At 44.5% G+C, this 21,803-nt stretch overlaps 1 protein-coding gene across 1 annotated transcript in view; it reads left to right on the plus strand.

Annotated features, from left to right (window-relative positions):
- Positions 1-12,958: 12,958 nt before the first annotated feature.
- GRIK3 (glutamate ionotropic receptor kainate type subunit 3) overlaps positions 12,959-21,803 on the plus strand; it is an 849,506-nt gene continuing 840,661 nt past the window's right edge. Inside the window, exon 1 of the mRNA XM_073665899.1 lies at positions 12,959-13,722. Within this exon, the coding sequence (XP_073522000.1) occupies positions 13,608-13,722 (115 nt within the window). The 5' untranslated portion in view covers positions 12,959-13,607. The remainder of the gene's footprint in view (positions 13,723-21,803) is intronic.

Below are 21,803 nucleotides of genomic sequence, written 5' to 3' on the forward strand. Positions count from 1 at the left end.
AATGGGAAGACCTACTTAAAATATGTGTCCCAGTTGAAAGAAGATTTGACAAAAGCTTACAGATTGGCAGAGCAGGCCTCTGGTCGGTAAGGGAAGCGTAATAAGACTCGCTACGACTGTAGGGTTCGAGAACAAGTTTTACTGCCTGGAGATAGAGTTCTTATCCAACTTCTGGGCCTTCCTGGGAAGCACAAGCTTGCTGATCGGTGGTGTCCCGACCCTTACGTGGTGATGGAGAAGTTGCCCGGTGTCCCGGCCTACAGAGTGAAGCCTGAGAAAGGGGGCAGAGCTGTTAAAACCTATCATCGACACCATCTGTTGCCTGTGGGAAAAAACATCCCTTTACCCCCTTTGCCAACTCAAGGAGGTCATACAACTCTTCCATGCAATAGGAGAAGTCGAAGGTGTAAAAAACCACCCCAGACTGGAGTTGCCTCAGGAGGAAGTGACAGCGAGTCTGGGGGTGAATGGGGACCTGACGGTCAATGGAGCTACAGGTGGACTGAGGACCCATGCCCCATGGGCGTAGACCCTGAAAACCAGACTCCTGAAGTAGAAACAAAGAAAAGGGACATTTGTCAGGAGGCGACTGCACCCTGCCCACAATTGGGGGAAAGTTCAGAAGAGGGACATTTATTGAATGAAGAGATCCACCTGGAGGAGCCCGTTCTTGAGAGACAAGAGTCGGGGGCTGAGGAGGGGGGCCCCTCAGTACACACTCATCCCAAGCGGGACACTAGGCCACCCATGATGTTGACCTATGATAGAATGGGACATACCACTGAGGTCCCCAGGTTGATACACCCTAATTCAAATTCTGTTTGGCCTTATTTCCCGGTATCTTCCATGTGTCCAGGAGGTGGTTTGTATGCATGTAAATTTGGTGTTAGTCAGGATGTCTTAACCCCCATTCATGTTTCAGGTGGTGAGTCCTCATGTCGTGATGGGACACTTTCGATGATCCACCAGGGGGAGAATGTAACACCTACACATGGAACTGTCAGAGCAGCTACTGGTATACTGGGACTTACAGACTCTAAGAAGAGCTTTGCAGCTGCTGTTAAACAGGGACCTACAGACATTAATCGTTCTTTCCCTGAGCTGCAGTGGACTACAATTCCCATGGACCATTGTTTCAGTCAGATGACACAGCCTGGAAAGATAGGAGGGAGGAGGGACTTGGGGGAGGGAGCTGGAGAGAAAGTGAAAGTAAAACTAGAGAGGAAAGGAAGTGTGGCAGCTTGTTGTTGTGAAAGACGGAGCACTGTGGACTTGTATCCCGCTACGCTGCGGAGTGTTGCCGTCCCCTCTGATATACCCGCGCATCTGGAGAGAGCGCGGCCCTGTCACCCGGTGAAGCAAGTGACATCAAGGACTCGGAGAGTTCTGCCGGCACTCCCACCGTATAAAGGCCTGAATCCTGCCGCCCCCAGCTGGTGTCCAAGGAAACCTACAACCGGTTGAGACGCACCGTGAGTGCCCTTTTGAGACTTGTGGTTCTACCAGCGCCAGTTACAGTGAGTACCCTACGCCCCAGACTTTTTACGTTAATGTTCATCTAAGTGCACCAACGGTTATAAATTTGCGCGCCAACATCCGCGGCAACTGGGCCCCAACGTTTGGACTGAGTTAATACAAGAAAAGGGGAACCCTGCTACGTTATATTTGCAGGGGCGAGGAAGAATTAGGTTGTGATGTGTATATGATTTTTATAGAGCACCGTTACCTGTATTGTATGTTGTTTCTTTAAATCCACCTCATTTCTGCTGCATAGCAATAAACCTGTTAACTGTTTCACTCCTGTTCCGGGTGAGTGTGTACTGAGCTAAAGGCAGGGGCTTCCCGAATCAGTCCCTGGCAGAAGATAACAGTCCTTCAGCAGTCCTAGAGAGAGCTCCAATCAAGATTCGGGTGGAGGCACTGCGCCCTAGAGAGGTGAGACCCCCCATAACACCCAGCCTACCGTGGTAGCCCTGAAGGGGTGTTACACTTAAAACAAGTCAAAATGAGGCTCAGTATTGTGTGTGGCCCCCTCGTGCCTGTATGACTTCCCTACAATGCCTGGGCATGCTCCTGATGAGTTTGCGGATGGTCTCCTGTGGGATCTCCTCCCAGACCTGAACTATAGCATCCGCCAACTCCTGAACAGTCTGTGGTGCAACGTGACGTTGGTGGATGGAGCGAGACATGATGTCCCGGATGTGCTCAATCGGATTCAGGTTTGGGGAACGGGCGGGCCGGTCCATAACTTCAATGTCTTCATCTTGCAGGAACTGCTGACACACTCCAGCCACATGAGGTCTGGCATTGTCCTTCATTAGGAGGAACCCAGGGCCAATCGCACCAGCATATGGTCTCACAAGGGGTCTGAGGATCTCATCTCGGTACCTAATTGCAGTCAGGCTACCTCTGGCGAGCACATGGAGGGCTGTGCAGCCCTCCATATAAATACCACCACACACCATTACTGACCCACTGCCAAACTGGTCATGCTGAAGGATGTTGCAGGCAGCAGATCGCTCTCCACGGTGTCTCCAGACTCTGTCACGTCTGTCACATGTGCTCAGTGTGAACCTGCTTTCATCTGTGAAGAGCACAGTGTGCCAGTGGCGACTTTGCCTATCCTGGTGTTTTGTGGAAAATGCCAAGTGTCCTGCACGGTGTTGGGCTGTGAGCACAACCCCCAACTGTGGACGTCGGGCCCTCATATCACCCTCATGGAGTCGGTTTCTAACCGTTTGTGCAGACACATGCACATTTGTGGCCTGCTGGAGGTCATTTTGCAGGACTCTGGCAGTGGTCCTCCTGTTCCTCCTTGCACAAAGGAGGAGGTAACGGTCCTGCTGCTGGGTTGTTGATCTCCTGCGGCTCCCTCCACATCTCCAGGTATCTGCTCCATGCTCTGGACACTGTGCTGACAGACACAGCTACCCTTCTTGCCACAGCTCGCACTGATGTGCCATCCTGGATGAACTGCACTACATGAGCAACTTCTGTGGGTTGTACTGTAGACACCGCCTCATGCTACAGTACCTCTAGGGGTGAGAGCAATGGCAAAATGAAAAAGTGACCAAAACAACAGCCAAAAAGGATGAGAACAGAGAAATGGTCTGTGGTCACCACCTGCAGAACCACTCCTTTATAGGGGGTATCTTGCTAATTGCCCATCATTTCTACCAATTGTCTGTTCCATTTGCACAACAGCAGGAGAAATTGATTTAAAATCAGTGTTGCTTCATAACTGGACAGGTAGATTTCACAGAAGTGTTATTGACTTGGAGTTATATTGTGTTGTTTAACTGTTCCCTTTATTTTTTTGAGCAGGATGGGACAAGGATAAGGGACATATATACCAAGATGGAGGGCATGTATATATACCAGGATAAAGCCAGGATGAGGGACATATATACCAAATGAAGGGCATATATATATACCAGGATGGGGCCAGGTGAGGGACACATATATATATATATATATATATATATATATATATATATATATCAGGATTGGGGATACCCAGTCCAAATCTTGCACCTGGGCCCATCGGACTCTAGTTATGCCACTGTCAGAGAGGTAATGGATCAGGACAGAACAGAGAATATGAGATGAACAGAGTCCCCCGGGCAGGAGTTCCAAGGCATCAGCAAGTTGAGAAGCTAAGTACCTGGCAAATTAGTTCCCTTAAGAGGGAAGGGGATGCGGGACTGTGGGTTGAGAATAGGACTCTCACTAACTGGACTGTAGTACTGTGCTGGGTGGTGGTGAAGACAGAGACACTTGAGGCAGGAACAAGTAAACTTGAAGAGGTAGAGGGACTGTGTGTGAGGATGCTCCGAATTGTAGAAGAAACGTTTGTGAAGTTATGCAACTGCTATCTATAGTATATAGCCTCCACCAAGTTAGTGTTGAGTAAAAGACTGTTTATTTTTGAGTGGTGCTCTCCCTCATTGAACTCTGTAACATCTGATCCTGGCTTGCCGAATAAATCGGCACCATGCAGTCTGCAAGGACTGAAGTCCACACACCCAGCTAAGACCCTCATGTTCATGTAGTGTGCTGGGGTGTGGAAGACGAGTACTTCACCCATGGCTACTGCCCCGCGCCACGTTACAGTTGTGTGACTACGGAAAGTCTCTCAATATACACTAGAGGTACATGTAATGAACTTTGGATGCATGAAAAAGCTGCTTGTTTGGGAAATACAAGAATAGTAATAAAGGGTAGGGCATGCTTACTTGATGCCAAAAACAGGAGTTTCAGAATGTGCCCCACTATCAACCTTGGTACTTGAAAGTTTTCCTGACAGCTGTCTGATGGACAATCCTTAACTTAATTTTCATTGTCTCACTTATCCCCATTTAGTTCTTATATAAAATACAGTTTCTTCATTGCCCTCTACCACCATCATCCTTCAGCAACTCTTCCAGCTCTTTCTTTGAGCACTTACAATTATGATATGCAGTGTACATGTCTTCAGATGGTAAGGCTAACCTTAAGACCACGTTCACACGTTCAGTATTTAGTCAGTATTTTGCATCAGTATTTGTAAGCCAAATCCAGGAGTGGAACAATCAGAGGGTAAGTATAATAGAAACACGTCACCACTTCCGTATTTATCAGCCACTCCTGGTTTTGGCTTACAAATACTGAGGTAAAAGACTGACCAAATACTGAACGTGTGTGAAAGTGTGAACTGTGATAGCAGCAGGAGAGTAGAAGGACACTGTGACTTTTGCCTTGCTGAGCTCAGAGCAGGGGCAGAGCTGGAGACCCTGTGTGTTCTGAGGGTGTCTGCTGTGTGAGAGGCTAGACAGGAAGTCTGTGAGAATGGAGCTGCAACAAGACGCTGTCTCTACAAGCTTCCCTGTGGAGATTGTTAACTCCTGTCCCTGGTGAAGCTGTGTCCCTGCTTAAGAACAAGTGCTGAGCTGGGGAAAGCTGTGTGGCTCTTTGGAGTTTTGTGGAAGTCCATGCTGAGTGGACTAGAGACTTTGTGCTGAAGGAGCCAAGTGTCAAGTGAGAGAGAAGGGGTCCGGTGCCATTCACATTGAGAGGATACTGACAAGCCTTGTGAAGAGATCTTCCCAGACCTTAACCTGAGGCTACAGGACTAAAGTCCCCGGCGTGTGGGCTCGGCATCGGCCGACAAGACAAGGAACCTTTGCTGATTTTCTGAACGCTGCTTTTGTTTTGGCACCAAAGTTTTCCGGGACTAGCTGCAGCCACCGCGATTCACAGGCCTGTGATAGACTACATCTGAGGTTAATGGTACCGTAACTTTAAGATACCCGGGTATCCTTATAATAGGGGTATAAGAGCAATTGGTATAGTTTCATGCATTGTTATTGTTAATAGTGGTAGGATTGTACTCAGTGTGCCATCTCAGGGGATCCCTATAGACCGCCCTCACTAGACTGACTCTGTGTTTAGGTAAAATTGTTCCAGATCTTTAGAATAATTCACATAAGCTGGAAACCTTGAGATTGGCGCATTGATTTCAGCTTTTGCTGATTGTGTGTATTTAGTAGAGACAGTGTCCCAGGTAGAACCTGAGACTGATTCATGTCATACTGAATTTTAGTCTAATCCCTGTTTTAGTAAAGAAAGTGTTGTTTATTTCTGTCTTTGTCTCAGTTTGTGACTCACTGGATCTCTCTCGGACCTCCGGTCATTACATTTTTGGCGTAGTCGGCAGGATCCAGTGCTTGTCATGGACGGAGGCGAGGGAAGAAATGACTCTGCCACACCAGCAGCCCCTCCGCTGGTAGCGGAACCCCTGGCAGCCACGGCGACTGTGGGAGGATATGTGGCGGTAGGAGCTTTACTCCAGCACATGCCTAAATACGACGGGAGTAGCATGCCGTTGCAGGATTGGGCTGAGAGGGTCCGGAGTGTTCTGCGGATGTGTAACCTGGCCCCCGCATTACGAGCAGAGTTGGCATTAAATGCACTAGAGGGCGATGCTAGGCGGATGGTGATGGTACGTCCAGAGTCAGAGAGGAGCACGTTAGAGAAAATATTGGAGCTGTTAGAGGGGAGTTCAGGAGGCCGGGCTCGTGTGGCCCAGCTTCGTTCCTTGTTTTTCAATCTGCCCCAAAGGGAATGTGAGACCTTGATGCAGTACTCGAATACTTTACAGGAAACGTTGAATGAGGTGCAGCGACTAGACCCAGGGGCCATGGGGGCATTCCGAGAGTAGACCGCTTGCTCCGGGATCAATTCATAATGGGGTTAGCCAATAGACTCCTTCGAGACAAACTGATGGAGATGTCCCGAGCTACTCTGGAATTATCCTTCTGGCAGATTTATCGGGCCACGGTGGAAAGGTAGAAGGAGTCTACTCTGGTGGCCGAGGGAGCAGTTGACAGTGCACAGCTGGAGGGAGGTCAGGCGCCAGTTTCAGGAGGGGGAGGACTGGTAAACGTTGTACAGGCTCTGCGTGCCGAACTGAAGGAGCTAAAGCTGGAGGTGTCTAAACTCAGAGCTGGGCCGGTCCCTACTCCCACGGAAGGGCCACCCACCCTGTCCTCTGGAATGGTGGTTCCACAGTCTGCCAGGTCGCCCTCCTCGAATGATTCAAGTTCTCATCCACGAGGAGCAGTCACCTGCTGGAGGTGTGGGCGTCGGGGACACATCTCCCGATACTGCCGGATGTCTGCAGCCCCGGAGCCTCCTTCGCCAGCGTTAAACTCCCAGCCGCAGCCATGAGAGGGCGAGCAGCAGCGGCCCACCCCCCACAAAGCCCTCGACGGGAAGAAAAAGATTTGTTCGCATGCAGTCCAGTGCTGGAAGTAGAGTTTGAAGGGCGGAAGATGAGATGCTTGGTTGACACTGGATCCGAATGTACCATAATGCCCTTAGAGGTGTACGAAAGGCACTTCAGTCAACTCGTGGTTCCCGAGGACGGCCGAGTGATAAGGCTAACAGCCGCTAACAATGGCCTACTGATGGTGAAGGGGATCGTGTGGATGCAACTGAAAATGTTTGGTCAAGAGCTGGGTCAGGGATAGTGCTGGTGGACCACCCTCTTAGAAGAGGGATGGAGATGACGCTTGGAATGAATGTTCTGCAAGATTTAAATCATCAGATGTATGCCAGTGATGGACCCCGATACTGGGCGCGTGCTACCCACCATCAACCCACCCAGAGAATGTTACACCATCTAGTGCTGAGTAGCGATCTCCTGAAGAGTGCGGTCCCTGGGGGTCGGGTGGGCCTGGTCCGAGTGCCATCGCGGACCACGATCTCGCTAGTGCCCCGGCATGAAGAACTCTTAATGCTGCCGGTGGGGGCTGCGCAGAGACTGAATGGGCTTGAAGTACTCATTGAGCCAGCCCCAGAGAAGTCCTCATTCGCCAAGGCGCATGTGGCCCGGTCTCTGGCGATTGTGAAGAATGGACGGGTGCCAGTCAGATGTATCAACGTTTTAGATGAGGCTGTTACAATTCCTGCTGGGACAATTCTGGCTGAACTGTTCGTGCCAGCAGGGAAGGTGCCTGACAAGACAGTGTTCGAACTTCGCCCATATGAACAGTCTTCCTGGACATTCGCGGTCGAAGTAGGCCGGACCGAACCTCCTACCGAAGAATGGAATGGTCGTGTGATCATGGACCAGATGGGATTGGATCGGGAGGAACTGACCCCCGTGCAATTGGAGCAGCTGGAGAATGTCTTGTGGGAACATCAAGGGACCTTTTCGCGACATGCGGAGGATTTCGGTTGTTCTCGGACGATTGAGCATGAGATTCCCACGGGGGATACTCCTCCTATTAGGGAACGTTATCGTCAAATCCCCCCAATGCTCTATCAAGAGGTGAAGCGCATGGTGGCCAGTATGCTTGACAACCAAGTGATCCGAGAGAGCCAGAGCCCCTGGGCGGCCCCTGTGGTCTTGGTGCGGAAGAAGGATGGGACCCTTCGGTTTTGTGTGGACTATCGCAAATTGAATGCTCTCACGGTGAGGGACGCATATCCATTACCTCGCATAGAAGAGTCTCTGTCGGCATTGGGTCGGGCCAAATATTTATCGACGTTGGATTTAGCAAATGGCTATTGGCAGGTACCAATGGCCGAAATAGATCGGGCCAAGACGGCGTTTGTCCTACCAAAGGGGCTCTATGAATTCAACCGGATGCCATTCGGGCTCACTAACGCCCCGGGAACTTTTCAACGCCTGATGGAAAATTGCTTAGGCGATCTGAATTTTGAATCAGTCCTGATATACCTAGATGACATTTTGGTGTTCGGGACCTCATTTGAAGACCATCTTGAGAAGTTACGTCAAGTTCCCCGGCGGCTCAGTTGTTATGGCCTAAAGATAAAACCAAAGAAGTGCCAACTGTTACAGAGTCAGATTGAGTATTTAGGTCACGTGGTGACTCCGGACGGGGTTCTGCCAGCGACCAGTAAGGTCATGGTTGTGCAGGAGGGGCCACCCCCCCGTACCCTGTGAGAGGTTCGGGCCTTCTTAGGTTTAGCGGGGTACTATCGGCGATTTGTACCTAAGTTTTCACAAGTAGTGAGTCCCCTGAATGAGCTCTTAAGAGGGACGGCACAAGGCCCCCAAAATCTCCCCATCCCATGGGGACTCCAGCAGCAAAAGGCATTTGAGAAGGTGAAGGCCGCCCTAACGAGTGCTCCATTGTTAGCGTATGCCCGGTTTGATTCCCCTTTCCTGTTATACACCGATGGCAGTCTGCATGAGCTGGGGGCGGTACTAGCACAAGTGCAGGATGGTCAGGAGAGAGTAGTCGCCTATGGCAGCAGGTCTTTAAGAGACACTGAACGCAACCCTGCTAACTACAGCTCGTTTCCCCTAGAGCTACTGGCCCTGGTGTGGGCGATGACATAACGCTTTGCTGAGTATTTAACGGGAGCTGAGGTGCTAGTCATGACTGATAATAATTGCTAAGTTTAACTATCGAATTAAGTTTCGCTCTGAGCGGGAAAACGGAAATGCGGATGCACTCTCAAGGGGTGCCCCTTGGGTCCTCGAGGGAAAATGTTGATGACCAGCTTGAGGACACTGAAACCCCTGACTTGGGGCAGGTACCTATCTTCCGAAGTGTGGTACATTCAAGTGGGGTGGTGTCAGGGATGCCGTGTGTTCTGGGAAAAACACCCTCGGATTGGGCGAAGGACCAGAATGGATTGCCCTGACATTGCACTAGTGCGCAATTGGGTACAAAAAGGGGTCTGGCCGCGTGCAGAGGAAAACGCCCAGCTGTCCGTGGAAGGAATGAAACTACTGCGACAGTAGGATAAGTTGTATGTGGAACAGGGCCTCTTGTACCGTAAGGTGTACCTGCCATCTGAGCTGCAGCACCGGTACCAGCTAGTAATCCCTATGGGGTTGGGTCCGGTGGTCGCTCGCGAGGCGCATGAGAAGGGGGCCCACTTTGGGAGTGAAAAGACACTCCAGTGGCTACAGAAAGTCCTCTATTGTCCTGAATTGGGGGGGATGGTGACAGAGGCGTATCGGCAGTGTCGGGTCTGTGGGCTCAGTAAGAGCCCTGAGCAGCGGGCGCCAACGCAATCTATTAAGACCTCCGCTCCTTTAGAGCTGCTCATGATTGACTATGTCTTGATTAGGATACTCAACGTCTGGGTATTCCTATTGCTTGGTAATGACAAACCACTTCATCAAGTATGCTGTAGCAGTGCCGACAAGAGATCAGACGGCGGAGTCGGCGGCTGAAGCCATGTGTCGACATTTCATCCAGGTGTTTGGGTGTCCGCAAAGAATACATTCGGATCAGGGGGCATGTTTTCAGGGGGCATTGATGAAGGAGCTGTACCAGCTGTATGGTGTCGCACAATAGAGAACGACACCTTACCATCCCCAAGGTAACGGAAATTGTGAGCGCTATAATCGGACTCTGTTGCAGATGTTGAGGACGTTAGAGAGTAAACAACAAGTACGCTGGCCTGAGTATCTCCCCGAATTGATGTGGGCCTACAATAATAGAGTGCACAGCACTACTGGCTACTCACCACACATGTTGATGTTCTGGAGGCCAGGGCAGGACATTGAGGATTTGAGCATGCCAGATCCCTCCTCCAATCCCCCTTGGACCGCATCAGAATGGGTTCGGGAACACCGGCGGAGATTGAGGGTGGTGTATCAGGTGGTGGGTGATCGACTCAGTCAGGTGACCCATAGGGACACGCGTCCCGTGCAAACCGAGCCTTTCTCCCTGGGGGATAGTGTTGGTGAGAATCAAACGACGGTTCGGAAAGCTGAGTGAACGGTGGGAGGCGACTCTGTACCTGGTAAAAAAATGAGTGAGCCCTGAGATTCCAGTCTACGAGGTCGAGCCGGTGGGGACAGGGGAACCATCCCGTAATCTTCATCGTAACATGCTACAACGGTGCTGGTTTAGAGATGCCGTCCCCGTTTCCACGAAACCACAGGCCATGTCCAGAGGGGTGGGCATCCCTAATGCTCTTGAATTTGATGGGTCTGCCTCCACGACTGCTTACTTGCCCCCTGCGATCAATCTGTCCCTGTGTGGAGAGAGTATTGAGAATGTGGTATGTCCTTCAGAGAATGGGGAATCAGGTCAGTTACCTGATCCATATGATGTGGCACAGGGTGCCACACCTCAGGAGGGAGCAGCCTCATTGGCTCCCACTGAAGAGACTTCTGCCCCCTCGGGAGCCGAGCCTGTTGGGATGGGTCCCAGGAGAACTACTCGAGCTATGGCGGGTATACCTCCACAGCGCTATGCACAAGACGACTTTGAGAGGGGAGGTGTGTCGAGGACACCAACCTATAGTGGGGTGGCATGTGAGAGTGTGAACTGTGATAGCAGCAAGAGAGCATTAGGACCCTGTGACTTTTGCCTGGCTGAGCTCAGAGCAGGGGCAGAGATGGAGACCCTGTGTGTTCTGAGGGTGTCGGCTGTGTGAGAGGCTAGACAGGAAGTCTGTGAGAACTGAGCTGCAACAAGACGCTGTCTCTACAAGGTTCCCTGTGGAGATTGTTAACCCCTGTACCTGGTGAAGCTGTGTCCCTGCTTAAGAACAAGTGCTGAGCTGGGGAAAGCTGTGTGGCTCTTTGGAGTTTTGTGGAAGTTCATGCTGAGTGGACTAGAGACTTTGTGCTGAAGGAGCCAAGTGTCGAGTGAGAAGGGAAAGTGACTGAGGAATACATCTCTGTGACGGAGCACATGGTCGGTGGTCTGGAAAAGAGTGAGTGACTACGAGAGCAGAGATGGGGTCCGGTGCCATTCACATTGAGAGGATACTGACAAGCCTTGTGAAGAGATCTTCCCAGACCTCAACCTGAGGCTACAGGACTAAAGTCCCTGGCGTGTGGGCTCGGCATCGGCCGACAAGACAAGGAACCTTTGCAAATTTTGTGAACGTTGCTTTTGTTTTGGCGCCAAAGTTTTCCGGGACTAGCTGCAGCCACTGCGATTCACAGGCCTGTGATAGACTACATCTAAGGTTAACGGTACCGTAACTTTAAGATACCCGGATATCCTTATAATAGGGGTATAAGAGCAATTGGTATAGTTTCATGCATTGTTATTGTTAATAGTGGTAGGATTGTACTCAGTGTGCCATCTCAGGAGGTCCCTATAGACCGCCCTCACTAGACTGACACTGTGTTTAGGTAAAATTGTTCCAGATCTTTAGAATAATTCACATAAGCTGGAAACCTTGAGATTGGCGCATTGATTTCAGCTTTTGCTGATTGTGTGTATTTAGTAGAGACAGTGTCCCAGGTAGAACCTGACACTGATTCATGAAATACTGAATTTTAGTCTAATCCCTGTTTTAGTAAAGAAAGTGTTATTTATTTTTGTCTCTGTCTCAGTTTCTGACTCACTGGATCTCTCTCGGACCTCCGGTCATTACTCGTGTGAACGTGGTCTAAAATCTGCGGTGTGTTGCTATTTGGCACTTTCCTTTATGGATCTTGCATTATCTTTCAAATTCATGGATGCTCTGCAGAAAAGTGAACCCAGAATGCTTTGTTGCCTATGGCAGATCTGACTGTATGTGATCGTATTGATTTCTCACATATATTTTTTCTTTTTATAATGCTCATCAATGGATATCAATGGTCATTAAAAAAATATCTAACAGCAGAGTATGAATATAACTCATTTTCATCTATATCAAGCATGTGAGAATGAGGTCTCCACCATGTTTGACAATACCGAGAATCGGCTTATTTGCCGTCTCATGATGAGTTATATAAGGTAATTAAAAAGAAAATGCTTATCTATATTAGTAATATTATAAAAAGTACCCTCTGGGATCTGCAAGCGGTTTCACTTGCGTATGGCTTGGCATTGATCATTGATCCCTATGCCTATGGGTAATCATGTGTACAGTTATTGCATATGTACAGGTCTATGAATAATAGATTTTATTACTACTATGACCCCTACTTTAGCGCAGGTAAGACAGAATCATTTGCAGGTATACCTACATTATTATTTTTACCGTGTAGACTACTGAATATCTTGGGAATTGGGTTCGGTTAGGCATTTGTTTTATATTCTGTTCATGTTTTGCTACGTGGGGTATATTTCAAGGTTGTTTTTTTGCCATATTTCATTGTGAGTTCATCTCATTGTAATGTCGAGCATAAAACCCGCTGCCCTGTCCCGATAATCAGTGAGAAATGTCATTGTAATATTAATGCTGCTATTACAATCAGATAAAGCACTTTACCGAAATCCCTATTCTGATGAATAAGAATCAGAAGAAACAATACGCCACACCTTCCTCCGCACCTGCAAAACTAAAGATTCGTTTCTCCATGCATTTGTCACCAAGCGAGAAAAGAGGAAAAAAAATTACACAATGTTAATGGCAAGCAAATTCTGGCAGGTTACCCGCTCGAAATAAGTAGCTTGATTGCCAAAAGGAGGGGTTCTCTGGAAGTCACCCTGTGTGCGTTCAGCTCTGACACCCCTATTTTTCAATGTCCGAGATATCGCTGGTAATCCAGGTTCACCCTGTTGTTTGTCTCTATTTTCAGTCCACCCATCCACCCCTAAAGACTACACACAAGTGCAATGAATTGTATTCTCCCACTGAACAAATCACAGTCATGAGATGGTCGCTGCTTTGCATGTGGAGCAGGCAGGCTGCCTGAGTGTGTCTGCCTTTGTCAGTCCAATTCTCTCACTTGTGCTAAATCTCTGAAGCCAGAGAGGGGAATATATCTTTTTTTCCTTCAGCTGCAGGATGGCTTTTGCTGCATCTGTCTTTCCTTCTTCCCAAGCCCTAGGGAGCTCCTGATCTCTATGTCTGGGATTCCACTCCACAGCTTTGCTAAGGACCAGTTGATAGCATCAATGAGGACTGCATCTAAGCATCTAGTCTCCAGCAGGTGAATGGGACTGGGAGAAGCAGAAACCAGTGGAGAACACATACACAGGGAAGATTTTTTTTTTGTGGTTAGGACAAGCATCTCCTAACCTTTGATTTCAGCTGCTCAGGCTTGGGGGATAGTCTGCTAAAATGTGCAGTGCAGAGGCATTCAACTGTGACTGTCTTGGGCTATCACTGGAATCTTAAAACCAAGAAGGAAGTCCCAGGGAATTCCATATTAACTTAACTTCAGGGGGATTTTGCTTCTAACAATGACACATTACTGGCTCTCTTTTAGGAGTATGGTTTTAGAGTGCTGGCCAGTTGTGCTCTGCTACATCTTCTGGCTTCAGGACTGTCAAGGAATGCCACATGTTATCCGAATAGGTAAGTCCTGCATGCTCTTCTCTCACTTATTTCCTTTTTTTGAGATTCAGCTGCAAAAATGTCAATGAATGGGGTTAACCCCCTTTCGACTGCACACAATTGGTCAAGGAAATGGATATTCTAGGATTTTCGGTCCATTTTCCTGACATTTGACTATACCTCTTTTGCTGTATCGTTTTCTTACTGCAGAGTTTACAGGAGAGGTCCCTGAGGACACATTGTAGATATGAGACTATATATCTGCATGCAGGAGGATACCCATAATAGGCACTAAAAATCATTTTTATGGCAGTTCAAGCAATGCTCTCCTAAAAGTTGTAGAGCCATACATTCCTCTACGTAAGACCACCTGGCACAGACAGGGTAGGGTTAATAGCACAGTATCCACAGTGGGAGCATGCAGATCATCAAGTACACTCATTGTTCTTGATATTTTGTCCCAGCTTTCTACATGTGGATGTCTAGTCTCTAAGAAAGAAGTAAAGGATTTACCCATTATCCTAAGCAATGTTTCAGATCAGCAGTGAATGCAGCTCTCAATTATGCCGCCTGCTTTGTGTGCACAGAGCCCTGTGATAGTCTGGGATAAGTCTCATCGTTCTTAGCTCTTTCTGGATGTATAACACAAAGTTAATCTGCTTGGAAAGAAGCAAAGTAGATGCAGGAAGCTTCCCAGCTCACAATCCTGTTAAGGTTATGGACTGGGCTGTCTTCTGTTATTGACCTTGGGTGTCTATTAATCTACTTGTTCCCCAAGGACAGGCGCTCAACCAAATTAGGTTAACATCTGCATTTTATTAGGCACGGAGACAGGACAGTCCTACCTGTCTTATGACAACTTATAGTGAAGTCTAGGAGTGTAAGCACCCTGTGATACCCATCAGTAATTTTAATGAAGGCAGTTCAGTACCCTCTTGGCCCAAGGAACATATGTACAAATCAAAGTACTGCAGGTGATCTACTTGTTGTGTAGTGACTGCCCTTTAGATTATGTCCATGTATTATATATATATATATATATATATATATATATATATATATATATACATATATATATATATATATACTTGGAGTGATATAGCTGTACATGATATGTACTATTATAATGGCTGCTGTGCTTTGTTATGTTTTATTGTACATTTTCTGGTATCCCTGCAGATTATATCTTGAATTTGTTGAATAAAAATATTCTTTTTTTTAGCCTTTTTAGAACACTTAATGATGGCAAGGTCCCTATGTAGCAAGAAGCTTTCTATAGTTTTGCCATTCTGCAGTTGGTCTTCTGTTTATGAAATAGATTTCATTCCAGACAATGCCTTTTTTTTATGTCTTTTACAATGTTGGAAGGAAAGCGGTTTCAGGGAGTCCAAGGAGCAGGTGGTGAAAAGAGTATGCTTTGAAAAGGATTTATTAGCCGAAATTCTAAAGTGAATGACTTTGACACTTTGTTAAGAGTTAACTAGAATGAATATGCTGCACTACAAAGCGTGAGTGCTAGGGCGACCTATAAAGTAACCTGGAAATAGTGCGTAACACATCATAATAAACCATACTATGCTTAAGACTGGCGAGGATTTGGTAATGGTGGCAATCAATGTAAAGGTCATTGACCGGTATAAACTTCTTACTACTCATCACTATAACAGTTTGCAATAAATTCAAATAACCACTTAATATTTTTGATTCAGTTCCCTCACACGGTTAAGTAAAAAACCCACAGCAAAATGGCATGCGTTGGCTTTATGTGCAAGGTTCTCGCTGCCGCAGGACAGGACAATAACAGTATAGGGTTAATTTAGTAAAATTTCCCTCCGATGAAAAATCTATCTATCTATCTAAGCATATATATATATATATATATATATATATACATACATTATTGACTATCCATATGGTTTGATCATAGAGGTTAGTAATCTGTTGATCAGATCAGTAAGGAAACAATGAGTCTCTGGTACATTAGGAAGTCATCTATGTACAGTTATGGATCTCGCATGACGGTCATAAAATAACTTGACTGAATACTGACAGATCATCATCTGAGGCCAGAAAGAAATGGCCTCAACTGAAATGCTTAGGCTTATTGTAAACTTGAATTCAGCAAGTAGGTCAGAGATCAAATAGGGTTAACATTGTTGCCTACTCTATACCCAGGGCTTGGGAAGCTGATCAGTCTAAATTCAATAATTTAGATATTTTTCACATTATTAACTTGATATTATTATTTAACAGTATATAAGTGCAGCAAATGACATTAAAAGTGTAAAATAATTAAAAAAACACTATATGATAGTAGAAGGACAAGAATACTATTATACTTGATTGTTGATCAGGAAAGAATACTGTCAGATTACTTATTCATCCATAATACTACATTAAATGTTACTGTAGTCCTTTTTCTTCTAATTTGCGGGCATCCAAATGTACAGTACTAATAATTGCTTAGAGCACTACATTCATATAATAACATATGTACACATGAACGCATTGTGAATCATCATGGGTATTGCCATAACATATAGCCATAATGGAAACCCGCTCGTATCTATACTACCCCTATCGTATCTTCTTACCTAACTATAATGCAACTGTAGTATCTCGGGATCTCTGCTATCAGCTTATTTTACAGTATTATTTATTGTAAGAAACTGTGAAACACAAGATTTTATGGGATTATGTTCATGACGGTCTCTTCTTTGGACTTCTACAAGCTGTGATACATCAAGGCAAAGCTGTAGCGAAGATCCCTGATGGATGTTGTACATTGTGACATCTCAACCTGTGGAGCTTAGAAGTCACACATTTAGTGTTTCATATTGTCTACACATAATCTGCGCTGGGATTTTCACGTGATGTCGTCTATAAACTCGACTCTTCCTTCTTATTTTTTTTTGTATAGTAAATGGAATCTATAATAAAGGATATATCTCATTTTATGGGGAAAGAAGTCAGCCTTCTTCACACTTTGATATTATTTGCTCCTTATCATTCTTTACATTTAATGACCATTAATTCCTGCTTTTGAGATTTCAGGGCTCATTTCTCCAATCTGGCTCTCTCTATCCAGACAATATTATCTGCTATATTGCTTTTTCTTTAATGCCCACCATAAACATTATCTTTACAACCAAGGCTTTTGCTCCTCTGGCAATTCTCTTGTTCTTTATTATGTTCCTAGATGAGTTTAACTACTGTCCTGGTGATAATATTGGAATTATTGACTGATAGAGGGTTAATGTTTAATAAAACACCAAAAATTGAAATGGCCTCAGAAGAGAGGGGGTAAAGGAAAAATCTATCTATCTATCTATTTATCTATCTATCTATCTGTCTATCTGTCTATCTATCTTCTATTTCTATATCTGTCTATTCTATTAAATATTAAGATTGTCTTCATGGTCATTGGAACTTGGAATAAAAAGTGTGTGAAGTCTTGCCATTATTAGAATAATATTTGTATACATATTTTTACTCTATTATTTTCTCGGAATATTTGTCTTCAGTTCTTCTTGGAATATTCCTTATGTTACCATTTGTTAATAGGTACACATAAACATTATTCCATCTTGTACGTTTTGACCACAAACTCTACATGGGAGCTGTAGGATTAGAAATAAAATGAAGTGCTTTCTCGTAATAAAACTGGGTAACACCAGGTGGTCTACACACCGCTATCAGATCACCCAACATATCAAAGGCCAGTGTCAGGATACACAGCGGCTGAGCTTTTCATGTTCACCTTCCTTACCCAGTGTGATCATTAGCTGTGGCAACCAATTAAAAGTTGCAAAATGATCAGCGTTTGGTCAGAGACTACAAATAGAGAAGTAGAATAAATACTGGGCAGAATCAGAAAGACGGTGCATCGCTACTCAATAATTCAGAAGAAAGTGAAGCGTCTCCTTATATTCTGCATTTTGCAACTAACGTTTTATTTTTCATTACTCCACGAATAAGGTGTGATTTGATTGTACCTTAAGACGTTGACAGGCCTACTTGCATGGCTTACCTGCTGTGACTCACGTCCTATGCCATCTGCTATCACAGTTTTGACTATTGTCAGTTGTTACATCCTTCTTATTGAAAATCAATTGAAAATAGTTTCTTTAAAAAAATTATGTAGTGGAGTCTCAACGCAGCGTCAGAAAGAAGGGTGAGAAAAATTAGGTTTCTTTTTCCATGGTGTCGCCATCTGCTGGCTACAAAGCAATAAAAAAAACTTTCCTACTAACTCTAAATATGTAAGGCTGAAAGTTGTTCGGGAAAAAAGTCAAGGATGCTGTCGTGTAGGTGATAGAGGAAGTAATCAACTGCTTCATGGATAATTTTCCTTCCTTACAAAAATACTAAATATTGGTCTTGGTGTGCGTTTTGGACCCATCTGGGTCTGGACTATTGAATAGGTCTTAGTAGCTTTATTTCTTATTATAAACAGATGAGTATCTCTGGTAAGATAGGACTTTGCTATTGTTCTAAGATTTTGACCCTATAAAAGTCTGTAACGCGTCTCTTCCTATTCATTGGCACTACATACTGTAGACTGCCAACAACTGATCCACTTCATTTAATATGTGGTTCAGTTCATAGTAAATTCCTATATCTGACATGGGAAGCACTGTTCATAATGCATCCTCAATGTATTCAGCTCTACTTGCCAACATTATGTTTCCTTCCATCATGCACTATTCCTGTGGTAGGAAATTAATGTAGCATGTGGTTATAGAGTGAACATTTAAATTCACGCTTCTGACATACTTGATCTTAGTGCCAAGTTAGAATGTTAAAGCTTTGAAGCTTGGCACAGGTCCATTTGGCACATGCCCAACAAATGCACACCACTGAAAAACAAATAAATAGCCTAACAAAGGCAAGTGGCATGTGACGGATACAAGAAGGCAAGGAAGAAGATTGTGAAAATAGGAAAGGAAAACATGAGATTAATCAGTATGGGGGGGAAGAAATGCTGCAAATCTAGTATCTTTGAAGCGTTAAGTCACCTTATCCAAGGTCATAGTTTCCTCAAAACACAATAGGAAGGACTGAAGATGTCAATTTCCCCAAAAGATTAACTATTACAGGCTAAGTTCAGATGCAGAGTGATCTAGTACCAGTAATGTGTTACCCCCGCTCTACAACAGTTCAACAGAGTGACGTAAAAAGGGGAATAATCACAATGTAACCACCCAATACCCTGCAGGGCTCGAAATATTAATTTCAATGGTTTCTGAGCACTGTCGTCGTCATCCTATATTAATATGTACTGGTCTGTAAAGCTAAGTATCAACCACGTATTCACTGCATTAACTTCAACAGTGTGACTCAGTACTCTGTACAAAATCCATTTCCCAAATGTGATGTATCCCCGACGTTCACTAAACCACTTGTCTAAAGCCATTTGCTTTTAGCTGGAAAAACCCCAAACATATTGATTTTCATTCAGGATCTGTCTGCCTCTACACTAGCACATGTATACAGGAATCTCCTAGAGACACAGTGACTGCAAGCTACCCGCAGTGGCAGAATCAGTAAGAATGTCAGCGTAGAGGGCAGTCGAAGGTTAAAATTAGCGTGCGGAAGGCCAGAAATATAGGACTATACTAATTGCAATGGGATTTTTACTTACAAATATTGGAAGCAATCTTGTACTCTTTAAAATGGTTAAACTGTATCCTAAATTTAATTATGTGCTATATTACAATAAATAAAAAATACTCAGTCTGCTACATTGTTAACCGCAATTTAAAATAATATATACACATATATATATATATATATATATATATATTCAGAATATTTCATATTACATTCAGTAAAGTACAGAAGAAAGAGATGACAAATTGCCACATATCACTGTGAGTCATATATATATATATATATATATATACGGTATATGCATACATGTCCGCATGTAGACGTACAGAAAATAGTTCAATACTCAGATAAAAAATGTAATTCAGTAATTGAGTGTAAAAAGCCTGACAGTAATGACAAATTCTCGTCAACGGGGGCTAGCGAAGTATTAGCATATAGTGGAGGGGCTCTACAGGGTCAATGTCATCCTTAGATGTCATCACATGTAATTCAACCTAACAAGAGCAGATGGCAAGCAGAAGATTCTCCCCGATGCCCGTAGTCCTTTTAAAACATGCATATTTATACAGAGTTGCAGACTGGTGGTGCAGGAGGCTAATGGGCAGATATAGCTCGGCAGAGGGTCTCAAGGTTCTGTGATTATATGCGTTGACCCTCCTTCAGTTTCGAGGCCACATATTTTTCAGCCATAGCTAAGAAAACCTAAAATTTAGATGTAAAGTGCTTTAATGTTGTCTTACTGTAGACCCTAAAAGGTTCATAGTAATAGGAACTTTTCAGGGAGGCCTCTCCCACCAAACTGCTGTATAGAAAGCACTTCCAAAAATACAGCTCTCTTCCATACACAATTATGTGCATAGAGACAGACGCATATGGAGCTACCAAAAAATCTTTGACAACCCTTATATTCTGGGGGGACAAAGGATTAGCAATGCTAAAATCCAACATGTCGTACTTTCTTTGCTCCTAGAGCAGGCACTGGGTACAGCAGGGATGCCCACATAGTGTTGACATCATCGGAATCTGCTGACAGGTATCTCATTTTTTGGACCAATCAATTGCATATTACTGTATATGACAATTTTACTGGGGAGGAGGCACCACCAATTATGCACGTACGTATGTAATACAGCAATGTCCAGTAGATAATCTGTGTGTTAGGGCTCATGCGGACAAACGTATAAGTCAGATGTGCTCTATCTAATTTTTGATTGGACAGCACACTACCCATGTTATTCAGTATGAATATGCTCAGATGAATGATTTTTCGATTGGTCCGACTGGCCATGAGAAAAAATCCCAACATGCATACTTTCTTCCAAGTCTCAAATCTATGGGTGCGTAAGAAAAAACATCCGATTTTTATGGATACATTTCTATAATAAACCTAGAAAAGTGTACTTGATCTTGTACATTTTTTAATATAGATGTATAAAAACTGATCTCATATAGATGTCACATGGACATAAAAAAACGGACACACGGATGAAAAGAAGATGAAAATCGGCTGAGTTTTCCTAGATTTTTCATGCGCTCGATTGCAGCCGGCCTTCAACAAAATAAGCCCCAGACTGATACATTGTATCTGCGCAGACCCATTGTAGCAAACCATCAGGACAGGAGAGATTTGTCCTGCTGATGTATCAAGCTCATGAGGGAGTATCTACACTGAGTACAGCAGTAGCAAACTCTCACATGGGAGATGCATTAGGATTTATTCCAGGATTTTTCCCAATTGAAATGAATAGAAATCTTATTGAAAGAGCCTATTAAGCGGTTTTTCATCTGGATTTTCTCCAAATCCATGTAAAAAAATTATTTGAACATACCCTATCTTCACATGGAGATTTTTTTATTTGTTTTTTTTTTGTACCTGACATATCCAGTAAAGAAAGTTTTTTTATGGAAACATTTTTGCACATTCTTTATGCATTTTTATGTACGTAGCATTTTATTCTGCTTCAGTTGATCAATTCAGTGAAATTTGGAGTGTTTTTTTCCTAGTAGAAACGTCCCAAGAATTCTCTTTTTTTTTTACACAGCACCATGTGCAACATTGACGTGTTAACATCAATAGGATGTTTATTCCAGTGTTTTTTCATGTGGATTTTGGGAACAGATCCCACTCCAAGATCAACGCAAAAACGACTCAATGCGTTATCCTATTTCCAGAAAATCAGAATATTCATATACTTTTCAATTGTTCCCTTAGCATATAAATGTAAATCCAAGTATTGCACCATAGCAAAATGTGTCGCAAGAAAAAAAAATATTTTTGTTCATTCCAGAAAGTGTCAAGAAACAGTTCTAGTGATTACTATGTGATTGTACATTACTGCACGGATCAATAGCCTGCATCTATAGAATTCCTAAATACAATAGCTCTGTCTCTATCACTGGATAAGATGCCGCTCCTATTTTTCCATTTCTCTTTACTGTGGATGTAATCACAAGAAGATGTTAACCTTTAGATGTAATAATAGCTTGTG

Source organism: Phyllobates terribilis, unplaced genomic scaffold, assembly GCF_046119375.1.
Source record: "Phyllobates terribilis strain yellow unplaced genomic scaffold, ASM4611937v1 Scaffold_2__4_contigs__length_985480577, whole genome shotgun sequence".
NCBI lineage: Eukaryota > Metazoa > Chordata > Amphibia > Anura > Dendrobatidae > Phyllobates > Phyllobates terribilis.